Below are 26,067 nucleotides of genomic sequence, written 5' to 3' on the forward strand. Positions count from 1 at the left end.
GTGTAAGGTTCTGTGTCTCATGGACCACATATGTCAGCATATATGGGAGAAACCATGGCTTCTCAGATGTCCCTGCAGGGTAGAGACAAATGTCACAGTATGAAAGAAAGGAAAGATCTGGTAATTTCTACACGAAAGTTAACAGAAATAAGAGCATAGCAAGCAGACATCAAAATCAGCAGTGTAAACTTGACTGGCTTACATTTTAAGTACTTCAGGACAAGCTATCTGAGAAATTCACCTTGAATGGGCCAAGACCAAGGTTAAGAGGTATCCTATCTTTTCTTTATCTTTTCACTATTTGATAGGTACAATTCTCTTTAATGAAAGCTCACCATGCTCTATGTCTGATTTAGTTTTCCCAATTAGGATCTGCCTCAAATATTGAACATGTTTAGCAAAGCAAAAAGTTTGAGTTACACCTTTTACAAGGAATGAATGAAGCTCAGCTGAGCTGCAGTAGGATGAGGTGTGCTACTCTAGAACAGGCAGTTCTGAAGGCAGTGTCTCCTAGTTCCATGTAACGGATGCCTTGTTCCTGCCTGTTCTCAGGTCTCCACATTAGCCAGTTCAAATCCAGGAAGTCCATGCCCTCCCTTCCAGGCTGATTTTGTGAAAAATTAAAGGAGCAAGAACTTCAGTAGGATTCCTTATCTTATGGTTTAACACCACCATAACTTGTAATTAGTAAAGTGCAGAGAGGCACACACATATTTGCTAAGTCTTATGAGACTTCTCAAGTCTCATCTTCTCTACAACTGAAAAAAAGTGAGGCATTGATACTGAGAAAGACCCTGTGTCTTCAGGGTTGACTTCGTTAATTTGTTTCCACTTGAAAGAGAATCCGTTTAATTGCTGAGCATCTTTCTCTGATTGTCTGTTTTTGTTCCAGTGGAAAAATACCCGCCATGGGAGAAATGGATAAACTATTGGATATTATGATTATTCCCGTAATAGTGACTTTTCTGATTATCACTCTTTGATATTTTGACTTCCTGGGTAGAAGCATAAGAAGTGTAAAATTCTAGCCTATGAAAGGCTCTTTAGAAGAAAATACAGTGTTCAGTAAATTACACATTTGAGACTATCTATTTCATCTGTTTCTAGTCCCTTGGAGGTATTATCTGTGAGTTTTAAACTATAACATTTTTAAGTCTGGAAATTGCCTCTCTGCAGGCTGTTTTGGGGTTTTCTTTTTTCACTACCAGACTTCAAATAATGCAATGTCTTTGCCTAAGAAATGTTTTTTGAACAAGGTTTCATTTATATATTACTTTTTAAGTATTTTAACATTAACACAAGATCTCACCTATTCCAAACTTAAATTACATGTGGCTTATACCTGTATAGTGTTCACTTGTGGGACAGCAATATAAATTCATGGACTAGGGGTTGAATGGTTTTACATCTAATCCTAGGTCAGTCATTAATTAGCCAAATCATTTGTCCTCTTTGAGCTTCTGTTTCCTCTGTAAAAATGATAGTGTCATAATTCTCAGTATTCTTCAATGTCTCAAATTCTATGATTCTCTCAAACTCAGACTCCATGTGCCATTTCAGGTCTGCTGGGAAATTAACATTTTTTTAAGTAATTTTAGGAATAATGAAACCATTGAGGATATTTTAAAAATCTTAGTTCAATTATAATTTTTTTTAATTAGAAAAGTATTTTATTTTATTTTTTTTTAGTTTTACTTTATTTTACTTTACAATACTATATTGGTTTTGCCATACATTGATCAATTGTAATTTATTAACGAATTAACTTTTAAAAACTCCATCTTCCAGAAATTTCAGAGTGCACCCTTATTGCAAGTCATGCTTTGTCAGGTAGCATATCACTTGCATGCCTTTTCAAGCATTTACAGAATTGTATGGTATTTCCAAAATGCCACATGAAGAAACGGGGCAATTTCGCAATTTTAGATAGATAATTTTAGATAGGATAGCTGTACTAGTTGGTGGCCTGATTCCTATAGCAGTCCTGAAAGGCATTTGCTTTCATCTAGCAACTGGCTGCTGCTGCTAAGTCGCTTCAGTCGTGTCCGACCATGGTGGTAATGGATGACTTTTAAACAGCTGTCATAAGCTGAAAACAAAACAAAATTCAAAGCCACCCTCCCACACTATGTAAAGACAGCTTGCCAATACCTAAAACAAATCCTTCTTGGAGCATTTTAACAAACAAACTTTTTTTTGGTTGTTGTTACACTTAAATAGAAACTCATAAAACTCAAACAAAGGGGCTTCATGTTTCCCACAGACCAGAACTGCCTAACATTTCTAATGGGATCTCAGCAATAGTGGTTTCCAGATGCATTTCAAATGTGTTAAATGCCTGCAGGAATTGGCTTTTAAAACATACACAAGTCTTCCAGTGCTTCAGTCTCAAGAATCTACTTTAATCCCCACAAGGGACTATGATGTCTGTATAATGTGTGGCCACAGTTTGGTGCTTAAGTTACAATTAATATTAAATAAGAAAAAAAGTGGAAAATGGAAAAAACTTTGTGTCTTACATACATCTCTAAATTTCCTACTTCTTTTTTAATAATCACATTACTAGTTCTTTGTACCCTGAAAATCATAGAAATAATCACTAACTCCTATGGGAGAAAAAGTTGGAATGAATGTGGCTCTGAGAAGAAAGTTCTTGGTGTCACTGGGTCATTAGGCTCTCCTGGAAAACTCATTCATAGACTGTGGCTAACTGAACTACAAACATGTCAGTCTGACAACATTAACAGTTTATGACTCGTCCATTGGAATGTCTAGCTTTCTTCGCTTGTTCCTGGACAATTTCTCCCTGTCATGAGATTCTTCCTTAACTGGAAGACTGGGTCCTTATGTTTACACCCAGTATTTTACCTCTGATGGAAACTAGACAGAAGGCAAGTTCACAGTCTGTCTGCTCATAACTGGCAGTGCTGAAAACAAGACATGAGAATAAAAACATGGCTTTTGGGAAATATGTGTTTAATAGGTGGTTTCTTCTCCACTGATGGATATATTTATCTTCCCTTGAGATACAGCCAAGTCTCAAGTCCTTCTTTTTTTTTTTTTTTTTCTTTTAGATTCCCTGTGGACCACTCTTAAATAAAAACAAGAAACACGAACAGAAACTGGTCATGTTCACCAATCTGTCAGAAGATTCTGAAAGGTAATTGCAGATACTTTATTTACAGAAAGTATGCCTCTAAAAGAAATATTCTAATTGGAGCACTTCAGCTTTCAGACAGAAGGTTTGAGTCTACTAAGAGCAGATGAGAACTTTTTGATGTTAGTCACTCAGTCATGTCCGACACTTTGCGACCCCCATGGACTTTAGACTGCCAGGCTCCTCAGTCCATGGAATTTCCCAAGCAAGAACACTGGAGTGGGTTGCCATTCCCTTCTCCAGGAGATTTTCCCAACCCAGTTATCGAACTGGGGTCTCCTGTATTGCAGGCGGATTCTTTACCATCTGAGCTACCAAGGAAGCCCTGGAACTTATCTGGGTACAGATATCCAGATACAGGTATCAACTCTTTATTTGATAAGAAAGCTGACATTGTGGATAATAGCATGGAGCATTTGATATTTTTTAACGTTTGGTAAATTTCCCTTGACAAGTTTGGATCTTAAGATAATTTCTCTTGAGCACACATTTTCTCCTAGGAAGCAACCTATTTCATTAATAAGATGAAGAGTAGCTATATCTTCTCTCCTGAGTTATTAAATCCTTAGCTCAGGTGTAGGGAGGGTGAGAAATTTACCAAGCCCCTTATCAAAAAACTCCGTTTTCAGTCACTTGCTGTATGCTATGATCATTTCTGGCTTTTCTCAGGCTTTTCTCAAGCTTCACTCTCTTCATTGACTCAAATAGTTATTTCTTCGACTTCCTATTTGGCACAAGATGTTGTGCCAGTCGCTTCTAGATGGTGAATTGGATCCAGTCCTTTTCCTCTAGCTGTTTGCAGTTTAGAAGTAAAAAACCATGCATACACACACACCCCTAAGTATAATGTATGTTGAATGTTTTGTCTCATAATAGAGGCACAGATAAACTGCCCTGAGATATGAGAGGAAGGTAAGAATCCTATTAATGAGCATTAAGATGTGTCTGAAGGATTTATTTGACTTAATTTCTGGCAAAAAAAAAAAAAAAATAGGGGTATAGATGGAAAAAGAGAAAAATGAAAAAATATTCCAGGCTGAAGGCACAAAGTATACAAAACAGTCACATAGGTAAATTGAGGACTTGTATTGGACCAGTGAGCAGTTCAGTTTGACTTCCACATCCAGTATGGAATACAACCTACATCTTGAGTGAGAGACTAAATAGCTGAGGGTTAATTATACAGGCCAATGTTTCTCTGGCTACGAAGACAACTTCTTTCAAGTTAAGGGTGATTTTAAAGAAATAATTACCCTGAGGTTCTCAACTCAGGAGTACTCAAACTTGGATTCTCATAACCTGTGGATCTGGAGACATAGTCTCAGGATTCTTAGATTATGAAATTTTTTCATTAAAAGAAGCTCACGTGTACTTCCACTATGAAAATCACAACTGTGCACAAAGGAAGCCATCACGATTTCTGAACAAGGGTTCACAATCAGCTAATCTGGTCACAGTGTCTGAAATTGGCGGGGGGGGGGGGGGGGGGTGACCAGAAGTGTGAATGTATGTAGAAATGCTGATTTCTCCCATTCCTCTCTACCAGTTGTATTCAGTATCAATAACAAGCATTTTAGCCTTTAATTATATAACAAACATTTTACTATGTGCTACTCTTTATTATTCTATAATTGGTGCTATATGTATAAGTCTCGTCTTCTTAATAAGATTTTATCTACCTCAAGAAAAGAAATTGGCATATAACCCACTTTAGCAGTAGGTCTACAATAAGCATTGATCAATTTCATATAAATTGTTATAAAATGTGTAAGTAAAATAGGAATTCACTTCACAGGAGTAGTTTGAAGATTAACTGATTTTATTGACAACCTCTAAGATATTGTAGATATTATAGAAGCATAGAAGACAAAATATGACATTGAATGATTTCTAGGAAAGATGATACCCCATTCTCCTTTGATAGCAAAGGTCAATATTTGACAAATTTTACCAGTTTAAAATGAAATGAGTAAAAGAAAGGAAAGGAAAACAGAAGAGAGAAAAAAGAGAAGGCAGACAAATGTATTATTTCTGTGTTCTGAAAATACGTATACCCTACATATCTTTATATACCCTACGAAGCTTTTCCTTCTGTATAACCATGATGCAAAAAGGTAGGGATCTCCTTTTTGATGATCCCCTCTCCCCCTCTTCCACACACACACCATTTTCTTCCATGTGGAGAATTATAAAGACTGTAAGCTCCTGAGTCCCATTCTATTGCCTCCTCTCCTCAGCAACCCAAATTAATGTTTAGATTCTGTCCATTTACCTATGATGAAAATTACTCAGAATTTAGTAGTTAACATAGTTTTTTGTACAGTAGTAAAATTTTTGTTTTTCTAAGAGAATGAGAGAGATAGGTCCTTTGACAGTAATTTAAAATGCTCAGGAGATGGTTTTCAGGTTAATGTTTTTAGTGTATATGACTTGGGGTCCAGAAAAAGGATAGGTGGATGAAGGCTGCAGCCCATGCCTTCATCTCAGGGGAGTGAGAAAGACAGGAAGAAAGCAGGGCTGTGAGAGACCGGAGGGTGGGAACTGAATAGCGAGTGCTGGCAATCTTCCCCTACTTCTCTCCTAAACCAACCCGCATCTCCTTGAACCATTTTAGGGTCTGAGAGGGTAAAATTTGCCACCTCTTGAAGGTGATACACTAGTATTATGGTGGTCATACCAAACTTCTTTTTAAAGTAAAGGAGCAGAGGGAACAACTCTGATCCCAGTGAGACACTGTCACAGTAAACTAATATTGTATGGTTTTTATAGTTCCTGTTAACAGAACCTCAAGTCACATTATTTAAAAAGCAACCCAGGGACTTCCCTGGTGGTCCAGTGGTTAAGACTTCATCTTCCTATCCAAGGAGTACAGGTTTGATCCCTGGTCAGAGAACTAAGGTCCCACATGCCTCCAGGCTGAAAAACTAGAATATAAATCAGAAACAATACTGTAACAAATTCAATAAAAACTTGGAAAGGAATGGTCCACATCAAAAAAAAAAAAAAATCCCACTCAACGTATGATGATCCTGGGGTCATCCTGGCTTTGATGTTCTCTTCCAAGACCAGCTCCTGTTTGAATTTTTCTAAATCAGATTTTTTTTTCCCCTTGTTCTAATGTTCATTTTAAGAAATGTAAGTATTTTTTTAAAATAATATATTCAGAAAATTATAATTATTACCTAGCAAGAAAAACTATTATGATTCATTATAGACTCAAGTAGAGGTAATCTCAGTAGAGTAAAATGAATGTTAAATTACCATGACGTACGCCCTTTAACTGGCATCAAACCCATTTACGTTAGCACTCATTCATCCTGTGTATTGAACATGGTCGACTACAATCTCTTTTGTTCATTGTCTTCTGGGAACAATATACTGGTTTTGAACAATATACTGGTTAAGGACCTCCTGTGTCTTTCCTCATGTTCAAAGCATTTAAATGTCTTTATGTAAAACACTGGTGGGCTTAAAGAAAACTAAACAATAAGCTTTTTCGCCACATGAATAGTACACTCCCCTCCAGATGTAGTATTTGGCAGCCAAACAGCTGCTGACTATTAAAGGTCCCTAAAAAGCTTCATTTTTTGCTTATAAAGGGAAGAGTAGTGTAGGGACGTTTATGGGGTGATAGGCAGATGTTTTGGGTGAAGCAAGACTATGCGGTAAGCAAGAGCTAACACGATCATTTTTATGATATTATCAGCATTTTTACAATTCTTTGGCCTCTGTTTTTAACCTACTTCTTACCTGACTCTAAATTAAACTGTTCTGGAAGGGCAGAATAAAAGCCCAGTTATACAGCTGCTATCCACATGGTAAAGTGAGAAGTTAATAGTATCATCTACTTGCTCAGGCAGACATGTTTTCTATCCATTCAAATTGGTTTGTTAGATAAAAGAGGAAATTAATTTTGAAGTGCTGAATAAGTATTTTAAAGACTCACTGAACCTCACAGATCACCATCTATTTTTTTTCTCATAAATTTTGCTAACTCTTAGTCATGCTTTAATTTAAATAGTTTCAGTATTAAGTTCATGAGACAAATCTGTCAGTTTTTCAGAAATTATAGTTCTTCAAACTAATAAACATCAAAGTTACATTGGGCTCCTAGACAACAGCCTAATTAAATCTCTTCTCTTTCCAAAATAAGAAAGTAGCATCTTCAGCATGTGTTTATGTGTAATATATTGCATAAAATTAACTTTTATTGGATGGATACATTCACAGAGACTTAAGACATGGGGTTTTTAGAAAACTTGTGTTCTCAGCCAGACTCCATTAAGCACATTTTGGAAAAGGTTTTTTTTCTTCCATGCAAACAGCACCCATGGGATGACCATAGACTTTCCATTTACTAAGGCCTAGCTTAAACAAAATGCCCAAGAAGACATCCACAGTATATCTTTTGTTCTGAATGTTTTTAATACTTTATGCCTACATAACTTTTTGTTTGATTCAATGCAACAATCATTCCTAAAGTTCCTACTATATGCTAGGAGGTGTTTGGGGAAATACTGTTGGAAAAAATAGCAAGCTGGAATTCTCCAAAGGAACTACTTGTCAGTTATCTAGGAAGAACCGATACTACCTCTCAGCATGAAATTTTGTCTCTGGAGACTGAATATGCCAGAATTTACCTCAGTGGAAACATTTTTGGTATTAATTGTTGAGGCACAGAGCTCTCTTGGAGGTGGCAGGCCACAAAAAACATACAGCCAGCTGAATGAGTTACAAATCTGTACTTTCTGTGTGTGGCAGCTCTTAAGAGTTGCCTTTTTTTTTTTTTTGCAGAAGGCTTCAGAGTTTAAGCTAATGGCTTGTCCTCTGATGTGGTTTATTAAATACATGGTCCCTTCTAAGGCAGTACATTTAGTTTTCATGGCTTGAATTTGACGCAGTTCAAAGGCAAGCAACAGGATGGAAGATATACGTTAGCAAAATTCCAGTTTTCAGGGCAATTTAGAAGTAATGAATTGACAACTCTCTTTATGCTGCCCTGACAGGAAGTTGTATCAAAACACTAAGTGAGGAAAGAACACAGAAAAATGAAGAGACTTGAGTTTGGAAATTTTGATTTGGTTTTGGTTTGGGTCTTCCTCTTTTATTCCTTCATATAAATAAAATTTTAAGTTTAATGAAATGAAAGTCATTCAGTCGTGTCTGACTCTTTGCAATCTCAGGGACTGGAACCCACCAGATTCCTCTGTCCATTAAGTTTAATACCCTTAGTGAATTGGGTTTTTTCATTGCTGGTAGGCTTCTATTAATATTTCAAATGCTACATCTCTGTTCAAACCTAGGTTTACTTTAGAAAGTAGGGAAGCTATGTTCAGAATTTGTTTGAAATAAAATTTTTTTCCCTGCTTTTAGTTGTTTATGTCATTTGCTAATTTTTATGTTGAAATGTTGTGCTCACTTTACATTCTGAATACATTGCTTTGTTAAGGAAGGATTGTAATTACTTAAGTTGCATCACCTCACTTTCTCAACAGGGTAAATTTAGAATATCCTAGAATAAATGATAGATTTCCTGCTTTGAGATGGTAACTTCATGGAGCAGACAGTGACTGTCTCCGATAGAGAGGGTGAATTGATGAGCATTCCCTTTAGTGAACAATTAGGATAGAGCTCTTTACAGTTGTAGAAGTCAAACTAGATCACTTTTTTGAAACTAGTTTACACACGTTTCTTTTTTCTTCTTTTTTTTAAATCAATCAATTTTTTAAAAAATCAATCAATCAATCAATTTTCCGTTTTATATCTAGGATATATTTCTAAGCTGGAGATACCTGCTTTCCAAACTCAATTACTTACATTGTTCTAACCATGTAAGTTCCATTATTTTCCTTATATTACCAGCTCAGTGTTTTCAATTATTGCAGAAAATATTAAAGTGAAATAAAATTTAAGACTCCAATCATTTGGATGATATGTCTTTAAAAAAAATTTTATTTCATTCTGTACACTTAATTTTAGAATATAAACAGGAAAAGAAATGTAAATAATAGCAACAAAACTTAGATGAGTTTCCCACTCTACCCTGTCCTTGTTATCAATATTTAAATATGACTCTCTTGGGGTGCCCTTATTCATAGTCAGATTTATACTACTTAGTATTTTATGCAGTTTGGATATCCTTTCACTCTCATATCTAAATTTAAAGTAGATTACAAACTACACGGAAATATTAACTTCAGCATATGATTCTTGGTTATTTCCAATAGCTTCTGTCTTACCTGCCTAAAGGTTAATTGCTCTTTATAGGAAAAGAGCTGATCATAGTGAGTAAACGTGGTAAATGCTCTCAAATATTTAGTGAATGACTGAGTAGAGACGAATTTAGCCTGAAAGATCACGCCTCTGCTAAGCAGAAAATTTCTCTGACCATTAGAAATTAACCTGCTGCCATGCCGTCTTCTTATTCTTCTTGTCTTGTCTCTTTCTTTTTGAAAATAGTTTCTAGTTTCTAATTATAACATTAAAACATGAGTTATAAGTCAGTTCTTTCTGTGTGTGTCAACTTTAACGGTTGCTGCAATTATGCAGACCACTTTAGTGTTTGCAAATACAGATGAAAAGAAAGAAAAGAAAACTCAAGTTTAGTACTAACTCTCGAAATGTCTACTAATTGAAGTTTTCAGATCTCTCTCTACTTCTTTTTTTATCCTTTTTCCATAAAAATGAGACTATAGAGAAAAAGTTGCTTATGAAAAATTTTGAGTAGGTATATCTTCCTGAGTAAATATTCATCTCTACAGTATCCAATTATTAAGTCATATCACTACTGATTTAACTGATTTCCTATTTGAGACATTCTGGGTGTATTTAATTTTTTACTATTAGGAACAGCGCTGCAACAGATAGGCTTATATTTAAATCTTTGTACACATTCACCTTTATATTCTTAGGGTAAATTCTTAAAAGTGGAATATTGAATGAAAGTACAGAAAAACTTAAAACTTTTGATATGCACCTAAGCAAAATAACACTTTCCCTCCAGAAATAATTTTTCTACATTGTTATTATTGCTCCAGATATTATTCACTGTTGAACCAAGTAATTCATTCCAGTCAAAATGTCTTTCCTAAGAATACTATTCCTTACTGAAGTTAAAGTTGCTCTGCCACTTCAGTTGCTCATCTTTCTAGAAGCCCTTCTCACAAACTGAGAAAACCTACCCATAGTAGGCTTTTTGCTCTACAGTCAACACCATGAGTTACTTCTTACCTAACAACCTCTCTTCTTGAGTTCTCTGTCCTTCTCTCCAATCTGGATTGTTGGCCAAAGGGCCAACCATACAGTCTTTTTTCCTAGAACCTTCTTTACTACCTCAGAACTTCTAATCATTGGTCTTTTCTGGCTGTTCAGTTTTTCTAGTAAGGGTTTTTCCAACTAGCAGTCTTGAGATATACAAATGGCTGTACTATTTAGAGCAAAAGGGAGGGAACAGCTCTCAGACTATTTACAGCTTATTTACTATGTAGATTTTCATGCAACCCTTCGCCTCCATCCCAGACTTCTTCTGTGCCTCTTGTCCCTGAATCCAGAGACTTTGGGTTTCATCTTCCCAAAAGAATCAGCCTCTGGCCATGTGTGGGTATTAAGATAGTTGCCTGGCTGCCCAGGTTCTCCTGAAAACAGACCTTAGGGAGTCAGATGCTCCAAAATCAGAGAGCAAATCAGTTCCCTGTTTCAACACTTTTTTCACACTTTTCAAATGCTCAGCCTCTCAGAAATTCTATGGCCGCAAATTGGTCTCACTTCTTGGCAGCGTCTCTGTTTAAAGACGTGGGTTTTAACTTCCTCTGCTCCAGTCGTTCTGTTACAACTTCTGCTTTTCTTTTTCCAAAAACTGATTGGAAAAAAAATTTATCTAAGTTGTCTTCTCTCCCAATTCTCTGTGTTCTTGTGGATTAATGATGGTTTAAAGTGTTTGTTTCTTGGTATTTTAACAGGGATTTAAGAAAAATAGTGAAATTCATATGTGCTATATACCTGATGGAATATCTGCCCATTACTGAAACAATAAGTCAAGATCAATTTTGAGAATAATTTCATAAGTGAGACTTGGTGTTTAGATACTGAGGCTTAATGTTTTCTGACATTTTCAATTCAATGGCCAGAGACTTGGTATGTCATCAAGTGTATTTATATCCAGTTAACTTCACAGTTAACTTGTCTCCTTTAACGATTGGCACCTGAATTCTACCTTGCTAAAATCAACCCCAGCACTCCTACTGTTGTTTTTAATTTGTCTCTTAGCCCAAACCCTTACTGTGAGCCTCCCAGGACCATTTGGTTTGGGAGTGTCTTTTCTACTCAGCACAGAGATGGATTTTGCTTTGTAAGCCATGATCAATATCTTGTTCATGAAACAGCCAAGTTAAACCCATTTACATTTGTCAATATGATCAATATGTTTGTTCTCAGTTCTGTCTTATTACTTAATACAAATATTAACTTTAGATTTACTGTTTCTTTCCTCACTTGATCTGTCTTTTTTGCTTATTTTTACTACTTACTTTTGCATTTAGAAAAGCTTGTATTTTGATTCCCAGTTCAGTTCAGTTCAGTCCCTCAGTCGTGTCCAACTCTTTGTGACCCCATGAATCGCAGCACGCCAGGCCTCCCTGTCCATCACCAACTCCCGGAGTTCACTCAGACTCATGTCCATCAAGTCGGTGATGCCATCCAGCCATCTCATCCTCTGTCATCCCCTTCTCCTCCTGCCCCCAATCCCTCCCAGCATCAGAGTCTTTTCCAATGAGTCAACTCTTCCCATGAGGTGGCCAAAGTACTGGAGTTTCAGCTTTAGCATCAGTCCTTCCAAAGAACACCCAGGGCTGATCTCCTTTAGAATGGACTGGTTGGATCTCTTTGAAATCCAAGGGACTCTCAAGAGTCTTCTCCAACACCACAGTTCAAAAGCATCAATTCTTTGGTGCTCAGCTTTCTTCACAGTCCAACTCTCTCATCAATACATGACCACAGGAAAAACCATAGCCTTGACTAAACAGACTAGTAGGTGCCTAACTCTTTGCTAATAACTCTTAAAATTCCCTTGATCTGTTTTCCCCCTTAGTTAGGTTTCTCCTCCCTGGTTTGTTAGATTTAAATAATATTCTTTGACTCCTATCTATAGTCTATGAACTATAAGCAATGAACTTATTCTAATTTTTACTTTTTTCCTTCTCCTATAACTTTTAAAATTACTTTTATTTTGTCAGAACCCATATTTAGATAATACTTTTCCACACTTGTTCTCACTTTTGTTTTAGTCTTGAGTATATTCTTAGATCTAATATTTTAACATTCAACATCAGTCCTTTTGCCAAAGTTTCCTTTAGTTTTGATATATGTAAAACAGCTTAGTTGGATATAAGATTCTTTACTCATATTTTCCTTATTGTTTTTTAAATGCTGTGTCATTTTTGTCTTTCTTCTTTTGTTTCAGTCAAGAAACTAGTTTCTTGGTATTTCCTTTTTCCCCCAGAGGACTGATTCTTAAAAACTGAATAGTCTGACTAGACTCTATCTTGTAATTTTGAAGGTATATGGTGGCGGGGGGAACCTTTTAACAATAAGATTAAGACTTCATTTTTTTACTTTGATTATACTTTTAATGCTAGTTTTATTTCATTGTTTTATTTTTCTTATTCAGAAAAATCAAATATGTACTGAATTTTTTTTTCACTGTTCTCTATCGAGCTCTTTCTTTTGGATACTACTTATTTCATTATATTTTTGTCTCTCTACTCAAAATCTCTTATGAAACTTGTAGTCAGATCTATCCCTCCTTGGATACCATGTAATTTGGCCTTTACCTATGAGATAATTTTTATCTTTTTTTTTACCAATTTTTTTTTCCTGAGTTTGATCATATCTCACCTTATACTGTAATTTTGCTCACTTCTATTCTGGGTTTTCTTGAATTCATGATTTAAGGTCCGTTTCATATCTAAAAATGCTTATTTCAAGCTGTTTAATGTTTGTTGGGATAGCTGTTTTATTACAGTTTTCCTGAACTTCATGTTTGGCATTTCTGAGAATATTTTGATCAGCTAAAATCTGTTGACCCTTACTTTCTGTTTTTCTTCCTGTAGCTTCTAGGTTGTCATCTGTCCATCTTATAATCATTTCATGGACTGGGAAGAATAGTTGTCTATATACAGACTTCCTGAGAATGTCTTACTAGGTTTCTTAGCTCAAGAGGACCCTTTGCTGATAAGATAAATACTTTGGGTTTTTTTTTTTGTTGTTTGTTTTTTTTTTTACTAGTTTATGTCGTCAAAGTTGATGTATCTTCTGGTTTTGTTTTTATAGCGTTGAACTCCACAGCCTTCTTTCTTATATCTCTTCACCACTAGACTCTACAGAATGCTTCCTTCTTCCAGGTCTCATCCTCTTCTTCACAATGGTGCCTTCTCAAGGCCCTCACTGCCAGGAGACAATTCTGTATGAGGCCCCCACATTCATGCATGTCTTACAAGCAGAGGCACTGACTGCCTTTGTTCTGGGCTACCTTTCCAAGCTTTTCATTTAAAAAAATTTGTAGAAGACCACAATAATGTCTTCTCTGAACTAAAGGGCCCAATCGCTTACAGTTTTGGATTATAGGGTCTCTCTTAATAGTAGAGGCAGGCATATTTACGGTCCAATGTAAACTAGCCACTTTTCTAGCATCAGGGCTGCTCCTCTGTAGTGCAATAAACTTGCTCACAAGTCCAGCTTTGCATCTCACTCTGAGAACTGGGCTTGAGGGACTAGCCCGATTTATCAAAAACACTGATACTCTGGGAGCTGATGTTTCTGTGAACACTCAAGTCTTTTGTTTCTGAAATAGAAGTTTCATTGCTGCTATATCCATGAAACACTGATGGGCTAAAATAGCCTGCAAGTAGAAAGCATCAGCCTCTTCACACTTCTTGATGGTGGCCTTTTGATCTCTGGGTTCCCAGAAACCAGTTCTCAGACACATTCTGAGTATTTTCCCATTTGGAATGGGACTTTCGCCTCCTTTTTTTCCTCAAAATTCTGATATATTCCATTCTAAAATATATTATGAATATTTCCTAATATATACAAAAGAAGAGAAAGCATTATATTGAAGCCCTTAATCATCATAGCAGTTTTTATAATATTCAATACATGGGAAATCTTATTTCAAACTCTATCCACACCTAACCCCCAACTTTGGATTATTTTGGAGAAAATTGAAGAGGTCATTTCATGTCATCTGTGAATTTCTGAAAGGTAAAACTTCTTTTTTAAAAAGACACTCAAAATATCTTTATTCAGTTCAGTCATGTCTGACTCTTTGCAACCCCATGTACTGTAGCACTCCAGGCTTCCCTGTCCATCACCAATCTCAGAGCTTGCTCAAACTCATGTTCATCGAGTCGGTGATGCCATCCAACCATCTCATCCTCTGTCATCCCCTTCTCCTCCCACCTTCAATCTTTCCCAACATCAGGGTATTTTCTAATGGGTCAGTTGCTTGCATCAGGAAGCCAAAGTACTGGAGCTTCAGCTTCAGCATCAGTCCTTCCAATGAATATTCAGGACTGATTGCCTTTAGGATTGAGTTTGATTTTCCTTGCAGTCCAAGAGATGCTCAAGAGTCTTCTCCAGCACCACAGTTCAGAAGCATCAACTCTTCAGTGCTCAGCTTTCTTTATAGTCCAACTCTCACATCCATACATGACCACAGGAAAAACCATAGCCTTAACTAGACGGACCTTAGTTGGCAAAGTAATGTCTCTGCTTTTGAATATGCTGTCTAGGTTGGTCATTGCTTTTCTCCCAAGGAGCAAGCATCTTTTAATTTCATGGCTGAAGTTACCATCTGCAGTGATTTTGGAGACAGAAAATAAAGTCTGTCACTGTTTCCAATGTTTCCCATCTATTTGCCAAGACATGATGGAACCAGATCCCATGATCTTAGTTTTCTGAATGTTGAGCTTTAAGCCAACTGTTTCCACTCTCCTCTTTCACTTTCATCAAGAGGCTCTTTAGTTTTTCACTTTCTGCCATAAGGGTGGTGTCATCTGCAAATCCAAGGTTATTAATATTTCTCCAAGCAATCTTGATTCCAGCTTGTGCTTCTTCCAGCCCAGTGTTTCTCATGATGTACTCTGCATGTAAGTTAAATAAGTAGGGTGACAATATACAGCCTTGACATACTCCTTTCCCAATTTGGAACCACTCTGTTGTTCCATGTCCAGTTCTAACTGTTACTTCCTGACCTGCATACAGATTTCCTAGGAGGCAGGTCAGGTGGTCTGGTATTCCCATCTCTTTCAGAATTTTCCACAGTTTGTTGTGATCCATACAGTCAAAGGCTTTGGCATAGTCAACAAAGCAGAAATAAATGTTTTTCTGGAACTCTCTTGTTTTTCGATGATCCAACGGATGTTGGCAACTTGACCTCTGGTTCCTCTGCCTTTTCTAAATTCAGCTCGAACATCTGGAAGTTCACGATTTACGTATTGCTGAAACCTGGCTTCAGAGAGAGGGAGAGAGAATTTTGAGCATTACTTTGCTAGTGTGTGAGATGAGTGCAGTTGCGCAGTAGTTTGAGCAATCCTTGGCATTGCCTTTCTTTGGGATTAGAATGAAAACTGACCTTTTCCAGTCCTGTGGCCACTGCTGAGGTTTCCAAATTTGCTGGCATATTGAGTGCAGCACTTTCACAGCATCATCTTTCAGGATTTGAAATAGCTCAGCTGGAATTCCATCACCTCCACTAGCTTTGTTCATAGTGATGCTTCCTAAGGCCCACTTGACTTCACATTCTAGGATGTCTGGCTCTAGGTGAGTGATCACACCATCATTTTAATCTGGGTCATTAAGATCTTTTTTGTGTGCAGTTCTTCTGTGTATTCTTGCCACCTCTTCTTAATATCTTCTGCTTCTGTTAGGTACATACCGTTTCTGTCCTTTATTGAGCCCATCTTTGCATGAAATGTTCCCTTGGTATCTCTAATTTTCTTGAAGAGATCTCTAGTCTTTCCCATTCTATTGTTTTCCTCTATTTCTTTGCATTGATCACTGAGGAAGGCTTTCTTATCTCTCCTTGCTATTCTTTGGAACTCTGCATTCAAATGGGTATTTAACAATATTAACAACTCCTTAACATCACAAAATATCCAGTGGTAAGATTTTTCCCAACTAACTTGTTTCTATTTACAGTTCATTGAACTAGGATCAAATATTTAATTTGATTTTTATAGCTTTTAATTATCTTTTGGTCTCTATCTTCCTCTTCTTTAATTTTTCTTGCAGTTTTGTTGTTTTGTTTTACTGTTGTTGTCTCTTGAAGGAACTGGGTAATTTGTACAGTTTGCCAGTAGCAATCATGTTGATCATATAATAGATGTTCCTCTGCCCACTGTATTTACCACAAATTGCTCCCTAGATCTAAAGGCTTGGTCAGAATCAGATTTTATTTATTCATTTGACTCAGATGGTAAAGAAACTGCCTGCAATGCAGGAGACCTGGGTTCAATCCCTGAATTGGAAGATCTCCTGGAGAAGGGAATGGCAGCCCACTCCAATATTCTTGCCTGAAAAATCCCATTGACAGAGGGGCCTGGTGGGTTACAGTCCATGAGGCTGCAAAGAGTTGGACATGAGTGAGCAACTAACAATTCCATTTGGCAAAATTTCTTTACTTTATAGGTGACATTACACACTTCTACCAGAAAATAGTTGCTTGCTCATCTCTTGTTTGGATTACTATCAACCTCTGATACTTGTCTAGATCCATTCATTTATCATTATGATTTTAAAATAGCCATAGAACATTCTACCATTTCTTATTTATTTTGTAGAATAATTCTATCTAAAAGTTTCCCCCAAAACTATATGACTGTTCTGAAATACAGATCATATAGGAGAGGCAATATAAACAAGTTGAATCTGTCATGTACTTGTTTTTTAAATAATGAGGACTTTTTTCCTCGGGAAGATTTTATTGACGTTCATCACCACTAGACCCCAGTGCTCCTGTTTTCAACACATCCTTCACCAGATCCTGATCTGGCATGGTTCCCAAACCTAGCTCTTTGTTTGAGGTTAAAATTTGTAGTATTCTCTGACCTCTATTGCTGTGGACTGAACTGTGTTTTCTCCAAGTTCCTATGTTATATCCCTAAAGCAGTGTGACTATATCTGGAGATAGGGCCCTTGGGGAATAGCTACGGTTCAATGAAGTCATAGGGGCTTCCCAGGTGGCGCAAGTGGTAGCGTGCCTGCCTGCGATGCGGGAGACGTAAAAGGTGCAGGTTGGACCCCTGGGTGGGGAAGACCTCCTGGAGGAGGGCACGGCAACCCACTCCAGTATTCTTGCCTGGAGAATGCCATGGACAGAGGAGGCTGGTGGGCTTCAGTCCATGGGGACACAAAGAGTCAGACACAACAAAAGCAACTTAGCACACAGCACACACAAAGTCATAAGGGTGGGGTACTAGTGCAATAGGATCAGTGTCCTTACGGGGAGAGAAAAGCCGGCTTGAGCTCTCTCTCCACACACACACAGAGAAGAGATCGAGTGAGCGCCCAGCAACACGGCACAATCTGCAAGTCAACTGAAGAGGCCTCAGAATTAAACTTACTTCACTGGCACCTTGATTTTGAACTTTCCAACCTCCAGAACTGTGAGAAATACATTTCGTTGTTGAAGCCACCTCGTCTGTGGCATTTTCTTAGGAAAGTTCGGGCGGGCTGAGACACTTGCTTATGCTACAGATACCTATTTTGGGTTTTATTTGCCCTTCTTGTTGATCTGTGAGAATTTTGGAGGATGCATGAATGAATTTGGATTGGGCAACTGCTAAAATATAACAGCAAGCTAGAATTACAGGCAATGTATCAACAAATATTGCCCTAAAGAAACACATGGACTTTTATCATCAAACATATAATTACCAAACCTGGTTCAATTTAAGACTATTAGAAATATTCTAGAGTACAAGGATTTAGTTAATCTCTATATAGTGGCGAACTTTTTAAATTTATTTTTTAATTGAAGTATAATTGCCTTACAGTGTTGTTTAGTTTCTGCTGTATAACAACATAAATAAGATATAAGTATATATATATATCCCCTCTCTCTTGAGCCTCCCTCTCACCACCACCACCCCCCCATCTCACCTCTCTAGGCCATCACAGAGCACCCAAATGAGCTCCCTATGCGACCCAGCAGATTCCCATTAGCTATCTATTTTACACATGGTACTGTGTATGTGTCCATACAACTGGCTCAACTTACCCCACACTCTGCAGACAGTAGGAATCCTTCTTTATTATATGGTGTAATTTATTAGAGGATGATGAGACACCTCATCAATGGCTCAGGGAAACTCCTACCTATCCTTTAGAGCTCAGCTGGTAGAAATTCTGATTTACTGACAAGTAAAGAGCATCCATTATCTCACTGACACCTTTTAAAGACAGGTTTGTGGTTAAGAGTGTGGTTTCTTGAGTTAGACTGCTTGAGTTCAAATCACATTTTTTAGGTAAGTTACTTATCTCTCTAAAAATCTTCATTTTCTCATCTTTCCGATGGGGATAATAACTGTTGTGAGGATTAAATAAGATAATACATGTAGAGCTTCTGATACATAGTAAGCATTCAGTCATACTTCAGATGTATTTAAACAACCAACTTAGATATGTTACATGTTTTGCCTTAAAAATATTTCAAATGTCAATAATTTTCTCTATTCTTAGAAGCAGTCATGTAAGATTAGGTATAGTCTATCTAATACTCCCAAATGTGTCACTGACTTTTTTTTACAATAAGAAATATAGTACTTGGCCTATCATAAATTTCAATAAGTATTTGTTGAGTGAGTGAATTAAAATCACATAATAAATTATGTAAGTGATCTTTATATCACCCCATTTGGGATGAAAGTACTGAGGACCTTGATTCTCCTGCAATTATTTTATAGAGCTTCAGAGCCACACATGAGTACAGGTAAGACTTTCCATACTTTCCTTACACCAGCGGCTCACTGGGTAAAGAATCTGCCTGCAATACAGGAGAAGAAGGAAACACGAGTTCGAACGCTGGGTCAGGAGAATCCCCTGGAGGAGGAAACGGGAACCCAATCCCATATTCTTGCCTGAAAAATCTCAGGGACAGAGGAGCTTAGCAGGCTACCGTCCAAAGGGTCGCAGAATCAAACGCGACAGCACGAGCGCGTTCCGTAACTTTCCAGATCTGAACTCACAAGGCTGATTTGGAGCTTAGCTATTTGCTCTGGGCTCCATATTCTTTCCGTGTGTAACACTGCTTGTGTTCAAACAAGCATCACTTATGCCCGTGTAGTAACACTTTCTTCTGACACCAAATGAGTGACTTTTTCTATAACCAAATCTCCAACACCAACTGAGTGTCCAACAATTCAAATCAATCTGACCCTGGATACCTGGAGGTGGAACTGACCCCACGGGTTAAAGACTCAGTCCCACAAGGCTGCTCTCACTTTGAATCCAGTCACAGAGGCCAGCTGTACTTCTGACTGACTGGTTTTCAATTTGGGGAGGGGGACTTGGGGGGGTGGAGGGGGTGGACAAGGGGTTGGGGGGCGTCCCATAACCCTCTCCTCAGGTTCCTCAATTTGCTAGAATTTTAACTCAGTGTTAGAGCAGTTAAATAGAACATTTAAAACTAACTAGGCTTTTGAAATAAGGCAGAGAGATTTAAAGAAATATAGCATCTACATACAATTAGTTGCTTAATTGACATTTAATAAATCATGTACAGAGGTCTCCAACTTATAATGAGTTAATTTAGAATTTATTTCATTTATGATGGAGCAAAAGCAATATTCATTCAGTAGAAACTATACATTGAATTTTGAGTTTTCATCTTTTCCTTGCCTAACAATATGTGGTGGAGAAGGCAATGGCAACCCAGTCCAGTACTCTTGCCTGGAAAATCCCATGGATGGAGGAGCCTGGCAGGCCGCAGTCCTTGGGGTCAGGAAGAGTCAGACACGACTGAGCGACTTCACTTTCACTTTTCACTTTCATGCATTGGAGAAGGGAATGGGAACCCACTCCAGTGTTCTTGCCTGGAGAATCCCAGGGGCCGGGGAGCCTGGTGGGCTGCTGAACAATATGTGATACCACACCATCTTGTGAGGCTGGGTAGTGGCATTAAGTGGCAGCTCCCAGTCAGCAATGCGATCATCAGGATAAACAACCAATACACCTATAACCATTTCATCCCCATACAATCATTCTGTGTTTCACTTTAAGTATTCAGTAAAATAAACTTTGTGTTAGATGCTAGATGATTTGATTCAACTGTAGAGTAATATACGTGTTCTAAGCACCTTTTAGGTAGGCGGTTCGGTATATTAAATGTATTTTCAATGCTTTTTTATGCAGCCCACTGTAAATTGAGGCAGGTCTGTATTAGTATAAGCTAATTGGTTTCTACAAACGTGAATAGATTTAATGTTAATAAAATCTTTTATTTTCCTGAGACTTGTAAATTAATTTATCTTTGTGATTTAGAAGTTCCTGCTGTCAAAAATGAATGTCTTCTTCATATTCTCTGTCATATACCATTGATTTTTTTTTTTTTACTGATCTTAAGGATGTTTTACTCTGCTCTTATGAATAATTCTCTGAAATTCCATGATCTCTTCATTTTTTTCAGTTGTGGGTATTTAATAACACCAACAAGCAAACAGCAAAAACATTAAAAACAAAAACAAAAAAAAACCTCTATTCTCACTAATGTGGCTCTCCATTTTTCCAGTGAGAAGATTTTCCTCTACCTAACCACCGTTTTCTGCTCTTAGCTCTTTGCCCTTTGAAGTCAATGCTTAAATTTATTTCTATTTTGAAGTAAAATGTTAAGAAGCAACCCACATATATATAAAATTAGTTAGCGCTGTACGTTAAGGGGCTTCAGTTCAGTTCAGTCACTCAGTCGTGTCCAACTCTTTGTGACCCATGGACTGCAGCATACCAGGCCTCACTATCCATCACCAACTCGTGGAACCTACTCAAACTCATGTCCCTCGAGTCAGTGATGCCATCCAATCATCTCATCCTCTATCGTCCCTTTCTCCTCCTTTCACCTTCAATCTTTCCCAGCATCAGGGTCTTTTCTAGTGAGTCAGTTCTTAGCATCAGGTGGCCAAAGTACTGGAGTTTCAGCTTGAACGTCTATCCTTCAAGTGAGTATTCAGGAATGATTTCCTTTAGGATAGACTGGTCGGATCTCCTTGCAGTCCAAGGGACTCTCAAGAGTCTTCTCCAGCACCACAGTTCAAAAGCATCAGTTCTTTGGTGCTCAGCTTTCTTTATAGTCCAACTCAGGGGCTTAGTACAAGAAAAAAATCCAGATCATATCCAAGTCTAATATTTCAACACCTTTAAGTAAATTCGTATTTAAACACTCAGAACACTAAGTAATGTGAGTATGATATAGTGCCTCTGGCGAAAATGAATAATTTGTAGACTTCTCACTTCTCAAGCTACCCAAATTTGCTCCTCTGTCAGTCTCCTGTCTCAGTAAAGAGGAACTGTTAATACCATCTCTGCTAGATTGCTGGCTAGCTTTCTTAGTCTCCATGCATTTCTCCTTGCCTCCCTGCAGGCAACGCTAAACCCAGCAACCAGTGATCTTTCCAAAATATAAGTCATATCCTATTACTCCTTTGCTCAAATTCCTCATATCCTCGGAGTAAAAGTTGAGATTTTGTTCATACTCACAGACCTCCACGAGCTGGCTCTCTTTTACCACTAGTATTATTGACTGCCACTCCCCCTTCAAGCTCCCTCTACTCCAGGCATGCCTTCCTCCTTGGTGTTCATTGTACACCCAGGCAAGCTCTCGCCTCAGAGTTTTGGTACTAGTTACCTCAATAGAGAATGAAATATTGCTTTCCAAGTAAACTACATCATGGCTCACTCTTATACTTCCTGCAAGGCTTGCTCAAATGTCACCTCCTCAAGAAGTCCTGCCTTTGATCACTCTATATAAAGCTGCAATTCCTACCTCCCCAGGCCAACACTCCATAGTTCTGACCCCACTTACCTTGATTTGTATTATTTTCTATAACTTCTTGCTGTTAAAATGATGACTAGACAAAGAAATACTGCAAATGGGAAAGTGAAAAGATACCCACAAGGAAAAGTCAGTCAAGAACCAAAACTAACAATTAAGAAGAGAACAAGCAAATAAAAATAAATATACTGAAATATGATCAACATCATTGGTAATTAGGAAAATACAAGTTAAAATAACAATGAAACACTCATTGTTAGCAAAGATATAGTATATCTAGAGCCAACGTCAGTAGTAGGAAAATAAGAATTCTTGTATACAGCTGATAGAAATGAAAATTGCTGTAACCAATTTGGAAAGAAATCCAGAAGCATTATTAGAAGTTTATACTTTTATACCCTTTGACTCAACAACCTAACTTTGATAAGTCTATCCTGTGTAAATAAAGTACCAGTGTATAAGAATATATCTTGACAAGTATTTCTTTCACTGCACTGATTATTTTGAATATTGTGACTATTATTTCTATTATTATTTAAAAGAAAAAACCATTAGAAACAACTTGATATTCCATCATAGAGAAATAAATAAATTTGGCCCATTTATAATTTTCAATATTATTTGGCTATAAAAATATGTATGAACCTGGAGAAATGCTCAGAAAAAATACAAAATAACCAAATAATTGACAGAGTAATGTCTAACGATATTTTTATTTTTTAAAAAAAGAGAAAGAAATATCATTATGGATAACTAGAATTAGTAAATAATTAAATTAATCAAATATAATTAAATATAATTCCTATTAGTAGCAAACACATATTTACATGAGCATAGAGAAAAATGTGAAATATTGGTGCTAATACTAATTATCACAGTACAGTTGAACTGAGGGAAGAGTAAGATTATTGTTTTTTAATCTTCTCTGTTGTTGCCTTGTTAAAGTGAATAAACTTTTACAGTGTGAAAATATCCAATAACAAAAAAATAAAATGGGCTATTATTTGAAAATACATATGCTAATCCTTTGATAAATGCAGAATAAGTGTATGTACCATATCAGAGGACCTAGATTTTTATCACAGTTCTCCAAAAGAGGCAACATTTAAAATTAACTCTATGATCCCAATGCTGAGTTGATCCAGGGTAGTTCCTTTAATTTACGTATGAAGAAAATGAGATTATCACGCACAAAGTAGGTTCCCAGTAGAAGGCCAATGAGTAAATGAATGGATGCAGTAATCACTAGACCAAGCACGAGCTAAGTACTTGCCTAAACCCCAGCTAGTTAATGGCAGAGGTCATCTAGAATACAGATCTTCAGATTCCAGTTGCAGGACCCTTTCCCTTGGGACATAGACTTGAGGAAGCATCTTGAGAAAGCTGTGTGTATTGCCTAAGGCAGTGATAAACTCTGGCTCCAAATTTGCCTAAGGCAAAAATCACAGTGCACATAGTAAAGGTCCATGACTATCTTTTCCTCTTAGAAAGCTTATTACTCTTCATTTCAGGCTTTTTGTTTCTACTTTCGTGTTTTGCTCTTTGAATCATATGAACAATGCTTTGGAAACTCATTTAAACACAGGAGACACAAAACAATGCCTGACAGCCAGATGCCCTGCTCTGGGGCCTGCCACTCTGTGAGAAGCAGGCCAGCAGAACAGCCTAGTGGTTTCTGTGTTGAGTCCTCCTCTGATCCCTCCAAGCACTAACTAAAGCATCAGTGTGGCTACCCAGTTGTTCCCTTTTGTGGAACATTTGATTAGCGTGTTTTCTGGACTTTCCTCCCACCCCAAAACTTCCTCTCTTGCCCTCTATTCATTCAAGCTTGTCAGAAGTGTCCACTGACGTAGCTTAGAGTCCATTCATAAATTAACCTTAGTTAATGCAGCCACCAAATTTCCCCCTTGACCTTCAACTCCTACTCTTTTCCCCAACACATAGTTCTGCTTTTACTAACATTCAGAGCCTCTTACCAAAAAGTGACCTTTACTTTCACTCTCACCTAGCAGATCCAAAGAACTAGTTTCACTTTGTATTACTTCCCTCTGGGTTTAGTTCCATCTAAAGGTACGTTATTTTCCAGTACAGTTTTGTTTTGTTTTGTTTGTCTAAATGGAGTCTGAGCAGAAATCTTAAAATGGCCAGCTGGGCAGGGCGTTCCAGAAATTTTCTGGATGAAAAGGAATAAAAGGCTCTACGAGGGAATAAAAGCAAAAACAAACAAATACAAATCTGTTGAGAGAAAAAAAAGATAGACAACAGCTTGTTCACTGGCAGTAATTCCCTGATCATTATATCAACCACACAGTCAGTGTCAGCCACAGCTCTCTTTGAACTGGATTGTTCAGTCATAGGAAAAGGATGTTTTTTAATCAGCAGTTGGTAGTGGTTACTATAGCACCACAGGAGCTGGGAGCCTGCTGGTCAGGGCATGTGTGTTCAGGGATCCCCTTTGGCATCCAGACACTGCCGGTGATCCAGTAGCTGCCAACTGCCAGAACTTTGTGTAAAGATGAAAAACGTTGCTCAGAAGTCTGGAAACCCCCCTGAGCCTAGCAAGTTCTAACTAGGTACAGTTTTGAGAAATTGGGTCTAAATAAAGACTTGAGGCCCCTACTGTGAGGTTTTTGAGAAATCTTGGACTCTAAAGTGTCCTCTTCTTAAACTGAGATTATGCAAAGGGAATTCATAATTGGGATAGTATCCCCTTCATCAAAACCCTTTTCTGCTGTTGTCCCAGTAAACCAATTCTTTAATACTCTCAGGTGTGGTTTTTGTTGTTGTTCAGTCGCTCAGCTGTGTTCAATTCTTCGCCGGCCCGTGGACTGCAGCACTCCAGGCCTCCCTGTCCTTCACTATCTCCCAGAGCTTGAGCAAACTCATGTCCATTGAGTCGGTGATGCCATCCAACCATTTCATCCTCTGTCGTTCCCTTCTCCCGCTTTTAATCTTTCCCAGCATCACGGCGTTTTCCAATGAGTTGGCTCTTCACATCAGGAGGCCAAAGGACTGGAGTTTCAGCTTCAGCATCAGACCTTCCAATGAATATTCAGGGTTGCTTTCCTTTAGGATGGGCTGGTGTGATCTCCTTGCTGTCCAAGGTGTCACCTATTTGGTTGAGAATAAAGGCAAGAGGAGTCTCCTTTAGTGTGCCTGTCCATTTGGGGGCAGTAAAGGAACTGATTCCAAGTGGTTGCCATGTCTTAACACACAAAAGAAATGCCAAATGCCACCCCAGTTGCCAGGTTGAGGGCTTGGCCTGTGACGATGGTTTAAGAGGAGACAGGGTTAGCAGGGCACCGCTAGCCCAGAGACTGCCTGAGTGTGATTGAGAAACAGGGGCTCGTCCTTCTGGATGTGTGCAGCCCCACGCAGGGGTGCCCAGCTTGGCAAGAGGAGGACGGGTCCTCACCCCAGCCCTCCCAGGGCCTCCCAGGTGCCCTGAAACAGCCACCCATGCAGCTTCTGTCACTGAGCTGCCCTGCAAGGTACCTGCTGTATCACCTCAAAAGAATGAAGCAAGCTTCCTGTCTTATCTGAGGGTGGCAGAAGGATGTTTCCACTCCAGACGGTATGACTTGGGTTGACGTGATCCATTCCTCTTCCCCAGCCATTGCAGCATGGTACACACAAGGAGTTCCAGTTCAGCGTAGGGGAATTTGGAAGATAAACATCAGTTCAGTTATTAGTGTAGTCTCACATCTCTCAGCTTGTCATGGTTGAAATCTTCAATCAGTGGTTCCCAGTTGCCACTTCCTTTTCTAATCCATTGACCTTGACTTGTGGCCAGGGCACCTGGAGTCCTTGTTTTCCTTGCCCACTTACTTCTACCAGGCAGGGGTATTTCCAAGCTACACAGAGAGCACGA

The 26,067-nt window shown here is 38.1% G+C and overlaps 1 protein-coding gene across 1 annotated transcript in view; it reads left to right on the forward strand.

The window, feature by feature from the left end:
• The first annotated feature begins 908 nt into the window (after positions 1-908).
• TNIP3 (TNFAIP3 interacting protein 3) overlaps positions 909-26,067 on the forward strand; it is a 100,883-nt gene continuing 75,724 nt past the window's right edge. The window contains exons 1-2 of the mRNA XM_068975545.1: positions 909-950; positions 3,075-3,160. Of these exons, the coding sequence (XP_068831646.1) occupies positions 909-950; positions 3,075-3,160 (128 nt within the window). The remainder of the gene's footprint in view (positions 951-3,074; positions 3,161-26,067) is intronic.

The sequence above is a fragment of the Capricornis sumatraensis genome, chromosome 7 (genome assembly GCF_032405125.1).
Source record: "Capricornis sumatraensis isolate serow.1 chromosome 7, serow.2, whole genome shotgun sequence".
NCBI lineage: Eukaryota > Metazoa > Chordata > Mammalia > Artiodactyla > Bovidae > Capricornis > Capricornis sumatraensis.